Source organism: Haemorhous mexicanus, chromosome 23 (genome assembly GCF_027477595.1).
Source record: "Haemorhous mexicanus isolate bHaeMex1 chromosome 23, bHaeMex1.pri, whole genome shotgun sequence".
In the NCBI taxonomy this organism is placed as follows: domain Eukaryota; kingdom Metazoa; phylum Chordata; class Aves; order Passeriformes; family Fringillidae; genus Haemorhous; species Haemorhous mexicanus.
In genome coordinates, this window is record NC_082363.1 from 3,505,606 (window position 1) to 3,528,086 (window position 22,481).

The 22,481-nt window shown below is 38.1% G+C and overlaps 1 protein-coding gene across 5 annotated transcripts in view; it reads left to right on the plus strand.

Moving 5' to 3' along the window:
• The window catches only part of VPS13D (vacuolar protein sorting 13 homolog D), a 104,818-nt gene that overhangs the window by 32,783 nt on the left and 49,554 nt on the right, over nt 1-22,481 (plus strand). For 3 of the 5 annotated variants that reach the window (XM_059866837.1, XM_059866838.1, XM_059866840.1), the window contains exons 33-54: nt 36-191; nt 775-997; nt 1,304-1,378; nt 2,074-2,277; nt 2,729-2,818; nt 4,130-4,270; nt 5,446-5,568; nt 6,176-6,250; nt 8,482-8,587; nt 9,307-9,459; nt 10,042-10,177; nt 11,165-11,212; nt 11,958-12,108; nt 13,226-13,436; nt 14,574-14,821; nt 15,828-16,019; nt 18,192-18,318; nt 18,795-18,937; nt 19,771-19,901; nt 20,800-20,975; nt 21,091-21,214; nt 21,797-22,032. In XM_059866837.1, the coding sequence (XP_059722820.1) occupies nt 36-191; nt 775-997; nt 1,304-1,378; nt 2,074-2,277; nt 2,729-2,818; nt 4,130-4,270; nt 5,446-5,568; nt 6,176-6,250; nt 8,482-8,587; nt 9,307-9,459; nt 10,042-10,177; nt 11,165-11,212; nt 11,958-12,108; nt 13,226-13,436; nt 14,574-14,821; nt 15,828-16,019; nt 18,192-18,318; nt 18,795-18,937; nt 19,771-19,901; nt 20,800-20,975; nt 21,091-21,214; nt 21,797-22,032 (3,269 nt within the window). The remainder of the gene's footprint in view (nt 1-35; nt 192-774; nt 998-1,303; nt 1,379-2,073; nt 2,278-2,728; nt 2,819-4,129; nt 4,271-5,445; nt 5,569-6,175; nt 6,251-8,481; nt 8,588-9,306; nt 9,460-10,041; nt 10,178-11,164; nt 11,213-11,957; nt 12,109-13,225; nt 13,437-14,573; nt 14,822-15,827; nt 16,020-18,191; nt 18,319-18,794; nt 18,938-19,770; nt 19,902-20,799; nt 20,976-21,090; nt 21,215-21,796; nt 22,033-22,481) is intronic. The other 2 variants (XM_059866841.1, XM_059866842.1) reach the window with 1 other exon arrangement.

Genomic DNA, 22,481 nt, shown 5'->3' on the forward strand with positions numbered 1-22,481 from the left:
TTCATAATTTTTTAAAAATAATTTGGAATTTTTAGGTGTTTTCATGCCGGTTAGGAAATGAGCAAGAGACTGCACTGTCAATTATTGATCCAGTACAGATTCATTTGGAACTTATTGGGAATTCTTCCTATCCAATTGGTTCAGGACTGCTGGATGCTTTCAATAGTGAAGATTTTCCTCCAATTCTAGAGGTAATATCGAAGGCCTGAATAGAACTGTGCAGTAGAGAATACTAGCAGAGATATTTTTATGCCCAAGGATTCAACTGTAGACTTTCAAATGCATAAGAAGAGAGTAAGGTAACTTTTTCCTGAAATGGAAAAGGAAAAGAAAGAAGCTTGTAGAAAATGCTCTTAGTGGTAATGAAAAAGTGATTTATGGGATATGCTACAGAGATTAATAGTGGGGGAAAGAAATGGGCTGATTATGTAGGCTGATGGTGTTATATAGTTACTAATAGCTGAAAGGAAATCATATTTTTCTATATTTTCTGTTTCTAATTGTTAGGACCTATTAGAGGGGAATTATATTTAAAGATTTTTTTACCATTATATCAAAGTAAAACTTCTTTTCCCTGAGATGGAATGCTTTTGGTTGTTGGTAAATAATAACAAGGTTGATAAATTCATCATTGGATCTTTAAAACAGCACAGTGATCAGATTGTAACACTAAATTTTGTCTTCCTTTGGGAGAAGCTTTATTAATATCTGAAATATTTAAGAAAAATGTGTAGAAAAAGGCAAGTGAATCTTATATTCTAATTTTTCATTTAGATTCAGTTGCAAGCACTGGATATCAGACTGTCCTACAATGATGTTCAACTCTTCTTGGCAATTGCAAAGTCAATTCCCCAGCAGACAAGTGCAGCTCTGCCTGACTCAGCTGCCTCAAGTGCTGGGAGTGCTGCTGATCCCTCCAGTTCAGCACTGGGGCATGAGAACTCCTTGGCTCATGAAACCAGAGATGGATCCAGACGTGGGCTGGATCCTGTTCTTGGTATGTTTTTCACTGTTGGAGTGAAGCCATTCCTTATATCTAAGGGAGGTTGCTACAAGGTGAAGCTAATCTATATGCTGAACACAAAAGGTGTTGGTGTCTTCATGGGTTGGAACTACCTAATAATGGCATTGTCCTGATGATACTGTAAAAAAACATAAAAGCAGGGCTGAGTCATGGGCTCTTGCTATAGTTGCAATCTTAAATAAGCAACCCCCCATTTTTCATTCAGATGTATCTTGATTTTAGAAGTGAAATAAGTAGATAAGTGTGAAGGATTGATGCCTGGGTAACTGTTCATTCCAGAAGCCCAGCTGGCTCGCCTCCAGGAGCTGGGATTCAGCATGGAGGATTGTCGTAAAGCTCTTCTCATCTGCCAAGGTAACATCAGACATCCTTAGCAGGGGCTTGCACACTGTTCATGTTACCTTCATTGCAATTAAGTAAAGCCTTTAGACTGTCAGGTGGCTGTGCACAAGCACCATTTCCTTCTTTTAGAACATCTTTGGCTCTGTGCTGGCCTGTGGTCTTAAACATTCTTCTTCCTGTTCTGCTGCTGTGTAAAATCCACCCCCCAAGGATTCTTTCTGCCCTTTGGGATGTCATGTGTGGGGTGCTTGAGTGTATTTTTGTTTGGGAGTTTTAGTTGTGTTCAGGTTGGTAATTTTTGTGGTGCACCAATTTCTTGCTATTCCACATTTCTTCCTCTTTAGAGCATGTGTTTTCATCTCTCCCTTTTAAAATCACATTTCTCTAATTCTACATGCAGTACCTGAAAAGAAAACAAAGCTTTACCACAAGTGATTCTTTTTTCCTTTAGCACTGTCATGCTTCCCACCTTATATACAGGCATGCATAATGTTACTGATTTTATTGCATTTGCAAACTTCAAAACACATTTCTTACTTTTAGGATATACCAATGTCTTTATAATCTTCTCATATTTATGTTACAAAATAAGCATATTGAAGTACTGCTGAGAATATTTTCTTAAGAGAGAGGGAGACAGTTTTCTTCTATATGATTTTTCCTAAGTACATGGGTGATGATTGATTGGTTGTTTGCTTCTATCTAAGGTGACTTGAAAAAAGCAGCAAGTTGGTTGTTTAAGAATGCTGAACCTCTGAAACCAGTTTCCCAGACTTCTGGTCGAGATAGCCAGGGGATTTTGCCTTTCCAGTTCATCTCTGGAGTGGAAATAAAGGCAGAAAGTGTTTGCATCTGCTTTATAGATGACTGCATGGACTGTGACGTTCCCCTGGCTGAATTAACCTTTTCATGTGAGTATCTGGTTCTGCCTTGGCATGAAATGATTGTCAGTTCTGGGTGTGTTCAGCATTGTGCTCTTGTTTGTCAGGACCTGTCAAACTTCAACTGACAGTGTCTTGGTGGTGGTTGGGTGGGATATTGGGGGTTCCTTTTTCTTTATTTCTGTTTGGTTTAAGTTTTGGTTTTAAGAAGATTACAGTCTTTGTAGGGTTAAGATTCTGTTTTCCCCTTTTTACATCACATAACAAATGCAATCTGTCCTGAGCAGAATCCTAGGGAGGCTCTGTATTGTAAGGTGTGGCTGTCTGCAAATGTAATTGGAAGAGTATTATGATCAGCTTTTTGTACCATTTCAGTTTAAAAGACATCACAAAACCTTCCATTGCTTACTTGACAGTTCAAAAATCAGGAAGCTTAATTGTTTTGCATTAGTTCAAATTTCCCTTTTATTTTTCCCTACAGGTTTGAATTTTCTCCAGCATTTGAGGACCAGCCCTGAAGGCTACGCTCGTTTTACCCTCTCTGGAGATTATTACAACCGTGAGCTTTCAGGTGAAATCCCCTGGGGGTGTTTTCTTATTGAGGTTTAGGAAAGAGCCTTTCCTTCTACAGGAGCCTGGAGCTCACCCTCAGTGAAATGCCTCTAAGGGAGTAGGGAAAGGTTGACTTTTGGGACTCTGTGTGTGTGAGGCAGTGTGATCCTAGACAAGATATCCTGATTTGAGATCATTGGGGGGATATGGGAAATGGAGATTTGGCTGATATGAGAGTGGCACTCAGGTTTTCAAATGGAATTGCATTAAATGGTTATCCAGCAAAATAACAGTTTTATTACAAGCTGTCTCTGCATTCTCTTCTCTCTTCTCTTTAATTGTTTGGTAGATTCAGTTTAGTATGTATTTCATGTGCAGGCAGGTGATTAGGCTGAAGACAAAGGAGTAACATAAGAAGATCATCACAATTTATGTTTTAGATACAAAAAAGCAAGTTAGGCCTCAGTACAGACCAGATACTAACAAAAGAAATAATCTAGTTGTGTGGGTTTTTTAACTTAGAAACTAAATTTTCTGTTACATCACTGGTGACAAGCACTCAGAAATTATCTGTCGATAACATGGGGGTTTTTTGTTTTGTTTTAAAAAATACTTTGTTTTTAAAAATACATAGGGTTGTCACTATAGGACATGAAACAACACAAGCACACACACTGCTGCTCTCAAGGTGAAGAAAAAAGAAGTTTATTTTCTGACTCCAACATTTATAGATTTCCAAAAGTAACAGTGGATTGGAGGGTGACAGTGCCACCTCTGCAATGACACTGGACAAACCAACAGTCCATCAAATTTCTCCTCCTCCATAAAAGAATGCAAAACAATCAGTTATTTACATAAAGTGTGTGAGAAAGTTTGTTATAAGAATGTAAACATCAGAAGGCTTAGAAAAACTTAAAAACTCAGGGCAACATAGGGTGTTTATTTTAATAGCTTCTAGACTTACCTGTTGAGATACTGAATAATCGCCATCTTCATTTTGGGAAAATCATTGTCAAAGCTATTTGAGAGCCTAATTCCAACTAGCCTAAATATAGAGCAGTAATTGCCTTCTAGTGCTTTGATTGGAAATAAGATATTTCTGTGAGACCCTACATACAGAATACATGGACTAAATGGAAGAGCTGGACCAAATTTGAATTAGCTATTAATTAAATCCATAGGCTTGTGACTTCCTCTTGAACACAGATTAAAAGTAAAGTTTCTTTATTAAAATTAATAAGTTAAAATTAAAATTTAAAAGTTCCTTTATTACATATGCAAAGGGCATTCCAGTGTGGCCTCCAAAGAAGCTGGTTTGTGTTTCTCTCAGGGTGGGAGCCATTTATTGAGCCGTGGCCATGTTCAGTGTCTTGGCAACAAGAAGCTTCGAGCCGCCTCCAGCCTTCCCGCCTGAAGCTGGAGGTGAAGGCCAAGCCACGCCTGGATATCAACATCACCTCTGTGCTCATAGGTATGTGGGGATATTCCCTGAGAGCAGCACTCTGCAGTCTGCTTTTCACTACTGAAAATGACAGACATCTCTAATTAAAGTGCTGCTGGCATCCCGTGGAGGAAGTGGGATTGGCCCAAGTCCCTCCTTGCTTTCCAGGATACTGTACCAGGTGTGTGTTTAGGCAGCCTATGTTCTATCAGATGTTGTGAAAATGTAAAGACATGAGCTGCATGTGTTAGAGGTTAGTAGGAATTCTTTCTCTGGTCATATGAATTCTATAAAATTTGTATGGTATTTGAAATTTAATCAGAAACAGGCTTTCATCTAAAATTTTCTGTACTTCATAGGACTTAAAAATATTTTGATAAGCTCATCATTTTTTAGTACATTGACAGGTGTAGTGGGGAGCTGCTCACTTCAGTTCTTCAGTCTCTGAGCACCCGAGCTGTCAGTTTCCACCTTTGGAAATATTTTGTTCATCAGTAACTCCAATTTCATGTGAGCTTCTGCATTGTGGAGCTCCAGTTGTGTGCCTTTCCCAGGAATATTGTTGCTCATTCAGAATTCTTTGGTGGGCACAATAAAAGAAATGCCAACAGCTGAGCTTGTATATGTAACAGAAAAGCCTTTGTTGGTCTTTCTCTCCCAAGGAGAACCTGGGGGGTTGGCACAAAGAGGTGGAGCCAAGGTGGCAGGAGGAGAAGCAAATCACCAATTCCTAAGATGGTGCTTTTTAAAAACAGTGATAATAAGTGCTGAGGCTGGTTTGTGATTAGTACTGTGCCAGAGGACTCAACTGGTGTCTTGGTATTTATGCAGGAATGTGTATGTGCCTCTTAAAATGAAGCAAACCCCAAAACCCCTAGGAAGTACTTCTAATATGAAAATATTTAAGATTAATTGCCTCGGCAGGGAGGGCTCTTAGATTGACACAGGAGTATCTTAAGAACATGAAATTCCACTGACAGTTTTTTTTAAAATAAAATCTTAGGGATATTTTTTTTTAAGACACTGCTGTGATTTAATGAGCTGTTGTTTGTCTTTAACTTATGTGACTCCGAGAAAAAGCAGCAAAATGAATCTTCTGCTGTTCAAGTGGAGTAACTTGAGTGTGATGAATTTAACACACTTTTCAATGACTTTGTTTACTGCCACCTTGAAGACACTGGCTGTCTGTGCTTACATTCCTCTAGAGCAATACAGATGTACCAAGCAGTCCTGGATGGAAGATTACTGTAAACAGGACAAAGAAGTGAATGTAATCAGCTCAGAAGACTGGATGGGTTCTTCAGTGGATCCCCCATGTTTTGGGCAGAGTATGTTGGTCATTAATCACACTTTATTTGAAACAGACCTGACACACACAGTCATCTGTCTAATGTATTGCAAACATAAGTATTTTGACTTCACAGAATACAGTGATTTGTTAGATGTGTTTGGCAAAAAAAAAAAAAAAGACAAAAAAGCTGGTTTTTGTTCAGTTATGTTCAATTATTTTAAAACAAAAAGCTTTCTGAGTGCTTGGCTTTGAGTAAGAGCTTTGCACTGCTAGTTCTGCTTCCTTTCTGTCTGCCACTCTCAGTTAATGAGCAGAATTAAGTCAGTGTTGATTTTTGGCTGTGTGCAGTTCAGAGAGGATCTTTTACTTTCTATACCCCAAAGACCTAAATAAATGAGTTTCTGGAAGAAAATTACTGTATTCTTTGTGAAATAATCACCCAAGTAATAGCTCTTTTCAGCTTATTTTCTCCCAGAGTTCCTTCTGGAAGGAACTTTGTCAATTCAAATGCCAGCTTAGTGTAAGCAAACAAGTAGAGCCTCATAATTGCATGATGTGTATCTTCCCTTATGCATGCAGGGGAAGATTTGCCTGCATTTGTGTGGATTTTCTTACCTGCTGACTTTGTCTTTCCTGTCTGCCAGGCCTTCCTCTTGTCTACCTTAGAACTAGGAGTACAGCCAGTTTGACTAACCTAGAGCATCAGATCTATGCTAGAGGTACTGTACAGCACACAGACTCCAAAAGGTGGTTTGCTTCTTTGGAAGGCTCTTGCACAATAAATACTGTGCTGTATGTGGGACTTGCTGGTAGATTGGCCTCTGTTTTTAAAAATAATCCAAAGCAAAAAGCCCTCAAGCCAAAATAATTCAACCACTATTTTTGTTTTAGTCTGCTAAATTTAGTATTTCATCCTGTCATTCTCTGGGTTCTTGAGGAATGAATGGAGAAATAAAACCCAGTGAAGGAAAACTGTCTTTGTGAGGAAGACAGTGAATTGTTGTCTATTCAGTGTCCCTCTTCAAGAGGGACAGTACAGTGGGATTAAAAATAGTGTAATAATAGCACAATATTTAATTTATATTCTAAAAATATCCACCATTATGTTCAATATGCATATTTATGCTTAATTTAGCATATTTAGGTACTTAAAACTGTAACTTTCAGATGCTGCAGAGCACAGGCTCTTTTCAGTAAGCCTTAGGAAGTAAAGTATTCCTAATAAATCATTTGTTAATTTGTTTGGGTTCTATTTGACAGGACTGGTTTTGGGCAAAAAATGCAGGATAAAGTAAGATTTTTCATTTTTTGACATAATAGAAGGCAGAGAACATACTTCATAAATATATAGCCCTATAGAAAAGTTAATGGATGGGAGGACAGAAAACTTTCTAGAAATCTACATCTGTTTCCTGTTCCAGTGCCACTAGAAATATTTTCTCTGAGTTTAAAGAAAAAACAAAATGGAAAATTTTGGATTGGTTTTTATGAAATATTTTCTGGGATTTTTTTTCCCCACAAGATCAAACAAGCAGCAAAACATCTAATACTCATTGTTTGGCTTTTAGTAGGGGTTGCAGCTAAATTACTAAACTAATTACTAAAAAATCCTCCTGGTAATGATAGTCTTTTCTTTCAGGCAGTAGTCTCAAAATGCAACTTTTACATTTCTTTTGAAATCAGGCCATAGTCCCAAAAATCCTTTTTTTGAAGTCTCCAAAGATAAATTGGCAATAGATTAAACACCAGAGTTCATTTGGCTTCTGGTCTGATTTTGTAGAACCTGGGATAGCCAAAACATTATATAAACTGAAACTCAACACTAAAAACATGTATTTGCTTTTGGCAAAAATCACAGTTTTGATTTTCAAGGATTTCATCTTGTTGCTATTTAATTGGAAATAACTCTCTCTGTAAGCTTTAGATGAGATCTAAGTCTCCATGGACAATGTGAGGGTCCATAGGGATTTGTTGATCTGACAGAAGGTCATCTGTCATGATCTGTAACTCCTTCAAAAACTTTCCTGCCCTCCCCACGTCATCCCTGCTTGCCTCTGGAAACCTTTTGGAGTGACTTCAAATCAGGCCTGGGGAAGAGATTTCTGTCTTACCTTTTGTTTAAGCAACTGATTTATTGTGTGTGCCTTCTTTCCACTTCTCTCATACTAAAGATGTTGTATATTGAGGTAGCAGCCATTTATCTTCCTTCTTAAGTAAATTACTGGACTGTGACAGGGGTTTTTCTGTGTCCAAACTCAGTAAGTATTTTCACAGATTTCATGCACTGCAGGAAGATGGGAGTAGCACTTGTGTGCCTCTTAGAAGTTTGTGCTTAGAAAAAGTTGAACATGGGAGAAGGATCTTCTTCTGGTGTTTTGCTGTCCCAGCAGTTTAACAAAGCCAGATTGCCTTTGTTTGCTCTCAAATTATTTTCCATATTTCAGTAGGCTTTATCCTGTATAGGAAAATATTTCTTGTTCAAGCTTTGAGAATAAAACTCCCTTTAAGGAGGATAGTGGCTAACCCTGTATTTGTCACATTAAATACAGCATAAATTCTAATTATGAGTGAATGTGTGTTTAGTATTTCATGAACATTTGGATGTACATAAAAGGCTTCTGGTTATGCTTGGGTTTTTAGTTAGGTTTTCTACATGTTAGGTGTAACTGAAGGCATAGTATTTGATAAGACTTGATATCAAGAAACAGAAGAACATGTAGATTAAGCTCAGTTTCAAGGGGGATTGGTGTATGGGAAGAATGTCTGTTAGTTTTGTACCATTTCTGCAGTAGTTACTAATTGCAAAAGCTTTGCAGATAGTCTGATGTCCTGTTTCTTTGGTTTTAGTTAGTGCAGGTTGTGGTTCTCCAGCCACTGTATCTCATCCCCCAGAAACATCTGATGAATGTTTCTCCTGGGCATTCAGCCAGGTCTGTGTTGTGTTTTGTAGCTGAAATGAAGACCCCAAAGCGCAGGCAGCCGTTCGTCCCCTTTGCTCTGAGGAATCACACTGGGTGCACTCTCTGGTTTGCCACCCTGACTACAACCCCAACCCGGTAAGGAGCTCTCTGGGGATCACTTCAAACTTATTCGTGTGGCTCCTCTTCCATGTCAGCCAATCTCTTTTGTTTTCTGTGCTTTTATGCAGACACATGTAGGCAACTCCCAGTTTTACTCAGTTAAGAGCCTCTTCTTTGACACAGAGATAGTTTTATTATTAAACAAAAAAGATTTTTTTTCAAGAGACCTAGCAGAATATGAAACCAGTCAAGTACATTCATGGTGTGAAAGTGTTCACTACAGGACTGAGGGAGACTTAAAAAGCACTTGCAGCTTCAAGTAGTTATTGTGTTTGTGGGGAATGCCCTGACAAAGGCAGGAATGATCAATCTGACTCTGTGTTCTCAGAAGGCTAATTTATTACTTTATAATACTATATTATATTAAAGAATACTATGCTAAAGAATACAGAAAGGATACTTACAGAATGCTAAAAAGATAATAATGAAAACTCGTGGCTCTTTCCAGAGTCCTGACACAGCTTGGCCCCAATTGGCCAAAGAGTGAAAACAACTCCCAGCAGAATGCAATGGAACAATCTCCAAACACATTCCACATGAGCACAACACAGGAGAACCAAATGAGATAATTATTGTTTTCTTTTTCTCTGAGGCTTCTCATCTTGCCAGGAGAAGAATCCTGGGCGAAGGGGTTTTTACAGAGAGTGTGAATGCCACAGAGGTCATTTTGTGAAATGCTGTGATTCTCTTCCCAGGGCTGCGCTGTCTCATAGTGGGAGTCCAGGTGTTGTTCCTGAGGAGAACGGGACGTTGCTGGGTGATGCCCATAATGTCAGTGAATGGCAAGAGGTTATCACTGGGGAAGAGGTTCCGTTTGAGTTTGAAACCAGAGGGAAACTCAGACACAGGTGAAGGGACCAGGCCATGAGATGTTCTGACACTCTCGTATGTGGAACACACAGGTTCACAGTTGTGAGGGCGCTGCCAGGTGTCACATTAAAAGTGGATTTCTCTAAAATTTCCTGTTAATGTTTAGTTTCTATTTTTAATACTCTTGTACGGAATGAATTTCTCTGGTAAAGCAGCGACTGTTGCTGTTGTGGCAGCTGTTCCTGTATGTGGGTTGGATCAGTATAAGCTTTTAGAAGAACTTGGGGGCCTCAGTTACAAATCAATGTCCTTTATTTTAAAAGACTGCTGGGGCAGTGTTGGTTGTTATCAGAGGTAAGAACTAGAGCTTGTTAACAAGTATGTAGCATGTTTTTATTTTTGCAACATAGTTATATGTCTGTGTGTTCCTCAGGCAAGGTGGAGTAATTAAAAATAAAATCAGGTCCATCTATCCATGAAATGGGAAAACTCTTGGGATTTTTTAATGTTTCAGTAAGATTCTTTAAATAGAATCCAGAGGATGTTTGTGGTTTTAACTGTTAGGTGGTTAGTCTGTATAATAATGCTTAATAATAATCTAACTTGATCTAACCTGGCAGGCACACACATGACCTAAGGATTCATCAGTTGCAAGTGAGAGTAAATGGCTGGGAAGAAGTGAGTCCAGTGTCTGTGGACAAAGTTGGAACATTTTTCCGATATGCTGCACCAGATAAGAATTCCTCCTCTTCTACTGTAAGTTCTGATTTTGAGTGTTTTAAAAGAATATGTAAATTAGGAGTAACAATGTCTGCAAGATTTTGATCTAAAATCATCTGCTGGATGAGATTGTCCTCTTTGCAGTTAGGCTGGATTGGGAGAGCTTGGAGATGCTGGGTTCCAGCTGTGTGACCAAAGCACAGCCAGAGCAGTCAGCAGTTAATCTGTGCTTGGCAGGCAGAGCTTCCAGGGACAGGATGAATGTATTAGTGACAGGCCATGCACTCATGGAGACTGAGCTTTAAATCAGCCCAGCATTTCAGCAGCTACTTTCATTTCTTTTATTGCAGGAATGCTTTTCATGTATTTAATTTGCTTAAAATAAACAACACTGGCAATTTCCTGTAAGCCTAGAGATTGGTTTTTAAGTATGTGGCTCTGTAGTCAAAATAGACTTGTCATGAAGGGAAAATGCAGTTGTAATAATGAGCAGGCTGGCATTTGGGGGAGGCTCAGTGATAAAACTAGTTTTGTGGATTTCAAGACTATGTTTTGAGACTAGCTACTAGAAGTTGTTGAGCACTGGGCAAATAGGAGGTTGAGATCTTTTTGACATAAAGCAGAATTAAATTTGATTTAATTCTGATAAGAGCCAGTGGTCTCTTACTTGAATTTTCTGATGTTTTTATATTGAAGCATAAAAAGGATCATCTCTCTGTAATTTGAATATTGAAGGAAAAGGATGCAAATTATGAGATTATGATAAATTAATGAGAACTCCTGTTCAGCAACATCTCCTGTAGACATTTTCTTTACAACAAACCTCCTTAAGCTTCATTTTTTTGCAAAGCAGTATTACAGACAGGCCTTCTAATCTAGTTCTGACATGATTCCAGGTTGTACTGAAGATCAGAAACACAAAGTGATGAAAGTTTATTCTTCTGCAGTAAAGTTCTGTGTAAAGCTGAGTACAGTACATTAAAAGTTGAACTACTTTAACCTTCTTGTTTACTTTCCTCTCAGCTTGGAAGCCCAATAAGTAGAACAAATATAATACATCCACAAGTCTACGTGAGTATATATTTTCATTTTTTTGAGAGCTACCTAAGAGCAGGGAGCCTCTACAAGTGAACTGGCTTTTCCCATCCTTCTAGAACCTTTTCAATAGAAAGGAAAGAAAATTTAAGCAAACAAAATGCACTTTCAAATCAGAACAAATATTTATGATTTACCATTCCTCACCAGTATAAATGTTTGAGAAATGGGTCTTAAATTCCAGTATATGAATTCTAGCATGTAAACACATAGTAAATGTTGTTTTCAGGATCAAAGTGGCCATGACTTTGTGTAATGTAGCAGGTAAAACACCACAGCAGAAGGGCAGCAATGAGTCAACAAAGTATGACTATGTTAAGAAAGCTCCAACTTATTTTTCAGTTTTGACAGATAGGAATGATGAGCGACTGGTAATTACACTTCAAACTCCATGGATTTATTAAGTAATGTAACAGTGAGATGATGTATAAAGTTCTTCTCTTAGGATCTGTATTGCTCTTATTTGAACTTGGATTATTTTGAGAAATATAATGGAGTCAGTGGTAGGTGGAATTGCTGTTTCATAATTTTACTGTGCTTTGAGGAGGAGGTACAGGATTATAAACCACCATTAGGAAACTGTTGATACACCTGGTAAGTCACACATGGTTGGACTCAGTTGGCTAGTTTTTCTCTAGCAGTTAGTGCTTCATAATGGAGGTGTCCCTCTTTTAGATCTATTCATTACCTGAGCTTTTTAATACTTTTAAATATCTTCCAGTTTTCTTCATTGCCTCCAGTTCGTGTGGTGTTTGAAGTCAGCATGGAGGGGAGCGCCCGCAAGGTGATAACAGTGCGCTCAGCCTTGATGCTGAAGAACAAGCTGGAGATTCCAATGGAGCTGAGACTGGACAGTCCCTCTGCCCCTGACAGTAAGTGCTGGACACTCCTGGGATGTCACTGGGATGTTTTATGAAAAATCCCTTCACCAGGATTTCTTCTCTTGGGAAGCTGGGAAGCTCCAGCTTCTCCATGTTTTGCTCCTCTGGAATGTGATTTGGAGAATTGTTTACCCAGCTTGTGAATTGTTTTTAGTTAATGGCCAATCACAGCCAGCTGCGTTGGACGCTGAGTCTGTCACAAGTTTTTATTTTTCATTCTTTGCTAGCCTTCTGATGTCTCCTTTCTCTTTCTTTAGTATAGTTTTAGTATAGCATTTTCTTTTAACATAACATATAACATGTACCATAAACATAACATAACATCAGCCTTTTCAGAACTTGGAGTCAATTCTCATCTCTCACCTCATCCTGGGACCCTCACAACAACACAGCAACAATTAATAACCACACTGTGACTCATACTGCTATAGCATTCCTTATATAGCATTCCTTATGTACTGTGGGGAGTCCAGCTTTCTCCCCAAGAAGATTTGCCACTGTCTGTAATGCTTCACACCAGAATAGACCTCCCTGGACAGGATAAGGGTCATGTTAAGAAGAACACAGTCAACAAGAGACTAGAGAGTCCAGTAGGATTTTCAGTTGTTGTTCAGATAAAAAAGAAAAGCTGAGACTCTGTAAAGACTTAATCTTATTTCTGTATGTAGCAGAGTTGTCTCTTTAGCAGCAGTTGGTTCGGGGAAAATTTTTCCTTTCAGAAAAGTGGAAAAAATGTGTTTATTTAATAGGTAAAGCATTCACCTTTAGTGTTACCATGCAAAGGTTTAGTGTAGAAATCTAATGATACATTGATAATGTACCCAAAAGGTTTGAAGAATGTTTTTTAAACAAGCATTTTCACTGAAGAATTTGAGTTACCAGCAAGTGTTTAGGGTGTTTCAGAGTTACACACTGAAATTAGTCTGCTGCCAGATTGTTTATAGAGCTGAAAATAACAGGTTGGTTTTTGAAACATGCATAAAGCAGGAAGTGATTTCCATTAAAATTAAACGTATTGCCTTAAAAATTTGAGACTTACTACTTCAAAATGTTATGGTTTCAGTAAAGGAGCCTCTTTTGATAAGTGTGTTTTCTTCTCTGGTTGCAGAGCCTGTAGTCCTTCCAGCAGTTATGCCAGGAGATTCCTTTGCTATCCCATTACATCTCACATCCTGGCGTTTGCAAGCCAGGCCCAAAGGAATGGGATTCTTCTTCTCTAAGGCTCCAATTCACTGGACTAATGTGCAGAAGGCAGCAGAGGTGTGCAGCAGCAAGAGGGAGTGTCATTCCATGGAGTCTGAAAACAGCCGATTTTTCAGGTAATTAAAGCCTCGTTCTTCTTCTGTAGGCTCTGATAAATCCTGTGAAAGTAAAGAACAGGAAAGAAAATGCTTAGAGATGAAAGCTGCTGCAGTTTAGTGGGATGTTTTATTGGGTCTCTTGAATAGTGAGAAAGCAGTGAAGTGTAGCTGCTCTGCTTCTGCAGGGCTCCTTGAAGCTCCTCTGGCAGTGCCTGTTAAACCTCTGACAATACAAAGCACACTGTAAATATTTATAGTAAAAAAAAGAAAATACAGAAAATAGAATGTGAACTGTCATTAAACTGACTACTCGGTGTTACTCTAGGATAATCCTCACTTAGAATAAATAGTGATTTTCCAAAAGAGTGTTCACAAACATTCATTCTTTGTCCTCAATGCTCTCTGCTCAGTTCTGAGGCCAGAAATGTCTCTGCATAGTGAGAACTTCATGGAGTTTTGTAGTTTTCTGATACAATTGATTTAGGGCTGCTCTGAATTTAGGAAATACTTGGATAGGGATTATGGAAATTGTGTCAGGAAATGACCTTTGCCCACTAGATAGTTACTGCTGTGTGTCAGTTTCATAGTTCATTTCCTAATACACTGCTTTTTAATGTATCACAGGGAGCAAAATAAACTTTTAATTATTTAAAATGAAGCTTTACCAACTCAATTTTTCACTTTAACTAATGAAAAACTGAAATGTCAGGTGGTTAGAGCAAAGATATATCTACTGGGAAGAAGGAGACATTCATTTATGTTTAAGAACATGATTATAATTTACTTTAATGGTTAAAAATCTCTTTTTAGTAGCAGTTAAGAACATGCTTTTGCAAGTTTATGAAAGTTAGTTTTAAAGGTAGTAATCTCTAATAGCCATTTTTTGTTATGTCTCTGAACAGACCAGTTTTTGGGGAAGTAAACTTTTTAGTCTTTGATTAAAATCAGAAAACTCATGTTGTCTTTATGTCAGACATAAATACAAAATACCTTAAAATAACCTACAAAGTGATTATGTGGAGAACAACTCTAAATGCTGTTTTTCTTACTAATCCTGAAGTTAGAGCATCTTTGAGGACTTAGTGCAATACAGAAAGACAGGGTTTTATTGTTCTGTCAAATTCATTAACCTCTCACACGTGTTGGCATTCCCAGGTTTTGTGTGGCTATAAAGAAAGAAAATTACCCAGATTACATGCCTTCCAGCATATTCTCTGACAGTGCTAAGCAGATTTTCAGGCAGCCTGGGCATACCATTTATCTCCTGCCAACGGTGGTGATCTGCAATCTGCTGCCTTGTGAGCTGGAGTTCTACGTGAAGGGTTTGCCCATCAGTGGGACACTGAAGCCTGGCAAAGAGGCTGCCTTGCACACAGCTGACACAGCCCAGAACATCGAGCTGGGTAAGGCTCCTCCTGCTCAGGGACCATTGCTGCTCCTCTCTCTGCTGCCAGGGAACTTGTTCTGCAAGGAGCAGAATGGAAAGACAGAAAAATAGAAAGCATTTAAATGATGATTTCATTGGGTTGCATTACACAGCCCAGAACATCGAGCTGGGTAAGGCTCCTGCTCAGGGACCATTGCTGCTCCTCTCTGTACCACAGGAAACTTGTTCTGCAAGGAGCTGTGGCACAGAATGGAAAAATAGAAAAATAGAAAGCATTTAAATGATGATTTCATTGGGTTGCATTACACAGCCCAGAACATCGGGCTGGGTAAGGCTCCTGCTCAGGGACCATTGCTGCTCCTCTCTGTACCACAGGAAACTTGTACTGCAAGGAGCTGTGGCACAGAATGGAAAAATAGAAAGCATTTAAATGAATATTTTATTGGGTTGCAGAGCTTCTTACTTTTAATGAAGTGAAGGCTTTGGAAAAAAAACAACGCAATATTGCTATCGTCCCTCCTGGTTTGTCCCTCCTGGTTTGTCCCTCCTGGTTTGTCCCTCCTGGTTTGTCCTCCTCTAAGCTGTCACTTAGAATGTTTCTTGTTCAGTTCTTGTTTTCCTGAGAGTGGAAACTGGAGAGAACAGTGGTAAAAAGGGGAATAAATCAGATAAGCTCCTTATATTTTGGGTGGTTTTGCTCTTTTCTTTTTGATAGAAATAATTGGTGTTGAGAGTGTATGTGGAGTTACTCAACACAGGCTAGACCTGTAATGCCTAAAGCAATAATTAGTCCTAAGCAGGGTCCCTTAGAGAACTAGTTTTGCTCTTTGTGACTTAAATTAAGGAATTTCTTCAAGAGATCAGAGTTTACTATGCTGGGCAGATATAAAAGTTGATCAGGGTGAGCTCTTCGTAATATTCAGGGAGACCAAGTTATGTGAAACACCAACTTAAGTGCTTATCAACAACTCCTGTTCATGTGGGTGATGTTTTATTTTGCTCTGCTTTGTTTTGTTCCTCAGGGGTATTGCTAGAAAACTTCCCAATCTGCAAGGAGCTGCTGATTCCTCCGGGGACACAGAACTACATGGTGCGGATGCGGCTCTACGACGTCAACAAGCGCCTGCTCAGCCTGACCATCCGCATCGTGTGCCGCGCCGAGGGCTCCCTCAGGATCCTCATCTCTGCTCCCTACTGGCTGATCAACAAAACAGGCAAGTTCTCTTGGAACCTTCACCTGGGACGTGGGGATTCTGAAATGCTCCTTAGGAGGGATAAAGGTTGTAAGAATTTATGGTTTTAATATAAATGTAAATAGAGATTTATCATCTAAGTGTTTATCATTATACTATCATTATTTATTTCTATATTATATATTCTATTTTTATTTATTATTTATATAATTTATATCACTATCATTATTTATCATTATATTATCATGATATCACTTATCAGTAAGAGATATATGGCTTCAAATAATCATTTCAGCTCCATATTGGTTAATCAACAAAACAGGCAAGTTCTGTTGTAATCATCATATGGGAAATAAGGAGATATCTATATATCTATATATATATATAAAAATATATATGTTCTATATTTCTATTATATATATAGAATATATATTATATTCTATATTTCCTGTAGAATTTTTATTTGCTTTCTAGCCAAATAAAGCTCTTAAATGCTGCTTAAGAGGAATAAAGGTTGTAAGAATTTATATTTTTAATATAAATAGAGATTTATCATGTAAGTAGTTATCATTTTATTATCATTATTTATTTATATATTATATATTATTTTATATATTATTTATTTATATATATATTTAGTTATTTATTTATAATCACTATCATTATTTATCATTATATTATCATGATATCATTTATCAGTAAGAGATATATGGCTTCAAATAATCATTTCAGCTCCATATTGGTTAATCAACAAAACAGGCAAGTTCTGTTGTAATCATCATATGGGAAATAAGGAGATATCTATATATATATATAGAGAGATATAAATATATATGTTCTATATTTCTATTATATATATAGAATATATATTATATTCTATATTTCCTGTAGAATTTTGATTTGCTTTCTAGCCAAATAAAGCGCTTAAATGCTGCTTAAGAGGAATAAAGGTTGTAAGAATTTATATTTTTAATATAAATAGAGATTTATCATGTAAGTAGTTATCATTATATTATCATTATTTATTTATATATTATATATTATTTTATATATTATTTATTTATATATATATATATTAGTTATTTATTTATAATCACTATCATTATTTATCATTATATTATCATTATATCATCTATCAGTAAGAGATTTATGGCTTCAAATACTCATTTCAGCTCCATATTGGTTAATCAACAAAACAGGCAAGTTCTGTTGTAATTATCATATGGGAAATAAGGAGATATCTATATCTATATATATAGAGAGATATAAATATATATGTTCTATATTTCTATTATATATATAGAATATATATTATATTCTATATGTCCTGTAGAATTTTGATTTGTTTTCTAGCCAAATAAAGCTCTTAAATGCTGCTTAAGAGGAATAAAGGTTGTAAGAATTTATATTTTTAATATAAATAGAGATTTATCATGTAAGTAGTTATCATTATATTATCATTATTTATTTATATATTATATATTATTTTATATATTATTTATTTATATATATATTAGTTATTTATAATCACTATCATTATTTATCATTACATTATCATTATATCATTTATCACTAAGAGATATACGGCTTCAAATACTCATTTTAGCTCCATATTGGTTAATCAGCAAAACAGGCAAGTTCTTTTGTAATCACCAAGTGGAAAATAAGGATTTCCTGTAGTATTTTGATTTGCTTTCTAGCCAAAAAAAGCTTTTAAATGCTACTTGAGAGGAATAAAGGTTGTAAGAATTTGTATTTTTTAATAGTGCCAGCAGCTACTGTTTGATGTATGGAACAGAAGATAACTCAGACATTGAGTTGCTGTATTACAAATTTTCGATCATGAGCTGTTGTGCCTCTCAATAAATCAGTATAGATTAGATCACTGTTAAAATCTGTGGTTTTCAAAGGCTGAAATGCCTTGAGAAGGCCAAGGTCTGAATTGCAGTGAGTCTGTGTGAACTCACTGGCACTTTCAGGTCTGCACAGATCAGTCCCATGACCTGCAGCTGTCAACAGCTGTTTTAAGAAGATTAAGAAGAACTTGAAGGAGAATTCATACACATTAATGACTAAAATACTAAAACAAAAATATCTTGGGTTCCTTAATGTGAAATTTTTACAGTTCTCATTTTAATTTGTACAAAAGGTGATGTGTAGTTTAACACTCTTTTCTTCTGTGTTCACTTAAAGGATTGCCACTTATCTTCAGACAAGATAATGCAAAAACAGATGCAGCTGGTCAGTTTGAGGAGCATGAGCTTGCTAGAAGCCTCAGCCCCCTGCTGTTCTGTTATGCTGATAAAGAACAGCCAAACTTGTAAGTAAGAAGGGCAATCAGGAGGAAATTTACAAAGATGAAAGTATTAAGATGACCTTTAGTGAAATGATTACATTTTTTAATACTGTGTTGAGCATACTGGATTCTTAGACATTTCCTACTGAAAGCTCCTTGGTTGGCAATTCTGTTGTGTCTCAATTTATTCCAAATTTTAATTTTTTTTTTTTATTTCAAAGATAAAAGACACACAAATGATATCCTGATTAATCAGTCTGGCAATTGCCAAGCTTTTTACAAGACATGGCCATTAACTCCTTACCAATGTGTTGAAAGGTTTTATAGCAGAAATGCAGAATGAGTCACTCAGTAAGAGATTTATCTTTGCTTCAAATACTTCTGCATCCAGACACAGATGTTCTTTCTCCATCTGGGCATGTGTTGGATCACCAGCATGGGGTTGCTACCTGATCCTTCATGTAAATGACTAAAGCTTTGTGTTTTCTTCTTGCCCTCAGTTGTACAATGCGGGTTGGAAAAGGAATCCATCCTGATGGCATGCCTGGCTGGTGCCAGGGTTTCTCCCTGGATGGTGGTAGTGGTGTCAGAGCCCTCAAGGTGATCCAGCATGGAAACAGGCCAGGCCTCATCTATAACATTGGTAGGTGGTGATGGGAACACTGGAAGACCCTGTGGAGCTCTTGGTGAGATTACAATGTCAGTGACACAAGAAACAGAACAATTGCAGCAGGGAAAGGTGTCTTCTTAAAGGCTTTTGAGGGTCCAGAGAAAACCATCAAACAAAGAATAGTGTTTTAGGCATTTTTATATCTTTGTTTTGAACTTTATTAGGTTACAAATTAGCTTTCAGTTATTTTTAATTTTACATTTCATTGAGTGGTAATAACTACATTGTCAAACTGTTCAGTCTGCTTCTGTGTTTTTATTCCCTCTGTATGTTAATTCTAAATCCCATGACTTTACTCTGATTATTTTGAGTGTCTGTGTGCTGTAGCTGTTCAGCCATGTGCTGCTTCTTTAGGTTTTGCTTGGTGGTGCCTGCAGAGGCTGATGTGCAGGAGTGCAGCTTCTGGATTCCTTGTGCTCCTGGTGTACATAAGTACAAGCAGGTTTTAGTTCTGAATTAAATGAGAGTCTGGAAGTTACTCCACAGTGATTGTCAAGGAATTCTTCATATGCTTAAAAGTGAAATAATTGCATTGATAAACTTGTAATTGGGAATTGGTTTTGGGTTTTTTATCTTCAGTTGTCTTCAGTATCTAAGTTGTGCTTGAGAAATAGAGGGTAACAGATGGCATAAGGTTATATTTACTGTTTAAAATAAAATAATGTTCCAGTGCAAGGTAGTTGCATGGCACAAAGGCTTCATCTCAGGAACACAAGAAAGAGCTTATGTTCTCTGAAATATGCAGTGGGAGCTGTCTTTTTCTTTTGTAAATAATAGCTATATTTCCACCTTGTTTTTATGACTAGGTATTGATGTTAAAAAAGGCAGAGGCCGTTACATTGACACCTGCATGGTCACCTTTGCTCCCCGGTACCTGTTAGACAATAAATCCAGCTACAAACTGGCCTTTGTTCAGAGGGAGTTTGCCAGAGGTCAGGTAAGGAGCTTCCTGGTTGTGACTTTTTAGTACAGTACTGTCCTGGTTTAGGGTAAATCTGGGTGAGAGCCTCTGAAGGGGTTCCTCTAGAAAGCAGATGCAGGTGGCTCCTCCCTCAACCGGTTCAGGAAAATATTTCCTTGGAGAAAAGTGGGAAAAATCCTGTTTATTTAATAGGCAAAGCATTCACCGGCACAGAAAATGAAAAATACTAAACAATAAAACCTCTTGCTGCTCCAAAAGAGATGACAAACTCAGGAAGTCCCCATGGTGGGCTGCAGCTGGCTCACTCAGTCTTTTATCAGTCCCTTTGGCACTGGAAAAAATGCCTCAGCCCAGGCCCAGCCTGGTGGGCTATAGGTGAGAGCTGCCAGTGCTCTTCTGGGTGTTCAGTCCAGAGCAGGTTTCAACAGCTGCAAAGAAAAAAAAACACAGTCCAGGGAGCTTCTCTGCCTCAGCTAGCTAAAACTGACTAAAAGCAAAGGAGAGCTCTGACCCGCTGTCTGTCCATCTGCAGACAGCACAATCCAGGAGCAGGAATGTGGAGGAGTGAGTGCAGTGTCTGAAAACAAACTGCGTGCTTCTTCTTCCCCACCTTTGCTCTCAGAGCCAGTCTTTAAGGGTGCAAAACTTATTCCTGGGCTAAACAGACAAATGGGGATATGAGCATCATAAAGTCACCCCAGGACGGTACTTAGTCACAGCTGCTGCTCACCAACAAGAGCAGACATTGTTCTTGGAAGTATTGGCTGATTATGAGGCTCTTTCTCATTATTCCAACAGCAGCATCCACCTGACAAAAGAATGGCTGTGTTTGTATTTTAGAGGTGTAAAGGTTAATAGTGGATTTTTCAGTGCTGGGATTATTTACCAATAATTTCCCAATTTCTGGTCCTAGGGAGCGTCCAATCCTGATGGCTACATCTCCACCCTCCCTGGTTCCAGTGTTGTGTTCCACTGGCCACGGAATGATTATGATCAGCTGTTGTGTGTGAGGCTGATGGAAGTCCCAAACTGCATTTGGTCCGGGGGCTTTGAGGTCAACAAGAACAGTTCATTCCACATCAATATGAGGTAGCTGTGACCTACAAATCCTCTGCAGCTGCTGTGTTTTGATAGAAGCAGCTGTTTAACTCTGCAGATAATGCAGATCAGAAGTTTACATGTCTTGTACTGTGGTCTTCTTCAGGGACACCCTGGGGAAATGTTACTTTTTAAGAGTAGAAATCACCCTTCAAGGAGCCACGTATCGCGTTGCGTTCAGCGACACCGACCAGTTACCGCCGCCTTTCCGCATCGACAACTTCTCCAAGGTAAAAGAGCCAAACCCCACGTTTCTCCTTTTTTTAGTAAAAAAAGTCTTTCTTCTGTATTTGTTAGAAGTGGGAGATGATTAACTTGTGTAATGAAATAAAATGAAAGTATGTGTATTTGTCTGTAGTAATTGCAATTCTCTGAAGTTCTGGTAAAAATTGGTAGTACACAGCTACGTCATGTTTTTCAGATAATGCTGGTAACATTGTGGCTTTCATGGTGGCTTTAAAAGTCTTACAAGGATGAAAAGTATTACCAGTGAGAGGGGTGGTATTTAATCTGTTCTAATCTCGTAATTTAGATTAGCAGGGTTTGAGATGCTCCATGGGCCTGCAGACATTTCCCACAGATGACAGATAAAAGCAAAGATGATGTTCATCATCCCTTTAAGACTCTCTTTACTTGAGACCTGAATGGAAGAACATGCATATTGAAATGTTTGGGGAGATGGGGCGGGAGGGGAAGAAGTGATCTGAACATGTTTCAGTCATCAACTCCTAGTAAATGAACAAATGATAGCAAAAAGTCTGTGTGATGAACCATTCCTGTATGAACAAACTCCTCTTTGCTGACTGTTCCAGGTCCCAGTTGTGTTTAAGCAGCACGGGGTGGTGGAGCCCAGGCTGTCCACTGATGTGAAGCCCATGACCTCTCTGGATTATGCATGGGATGAGCCCATCCTGCCTCCCTTCATCACCCTGACAGTGAAAGGAGCAGGCTCCTCAGAAGTTGTCTGCTGCATGAACGACTTCCAAGACAGCAAACAGCTTTACTATGAAAACTTCATCTATATTGCTGCTACATATACTTTCTCAGGGTAATTCTTGATATCTTTGATGGAAGTACTTAAGCTTAAATTAATTAATATCAAATTATTATTCTCTTTATGGTTACCATTCAGAAGTTTTTCCCATGGAGTTAAACTTCTGTCTACCTTGTAGCTAGCAGAAGAAATGCCAAATTCAGAAGCTGTCTGGCTGTTAGTGATTGGTGTATTTTACCTCATTTGGACATGTACCTTTGCTTTAGAGGTGCAGCTTGACAGTTTACTCTGTCACACAGTGAGAAGGATTTAGCATCTGGCATCTGCTGTGACCCCACTGTGTGGTCTTGGAAGAGTTGGGATGTTTGGGGTCCCCCTCTGAGGACTAAATGTCTTTTGGTGTATAAAGGCCACTTTACCACAAGTCACACCTATTTGCAACATGCCTGTGAGGTTTCAGCTTGCACCAGTTTATATGCTGCTGAAAACAGCTCTGGGAGATT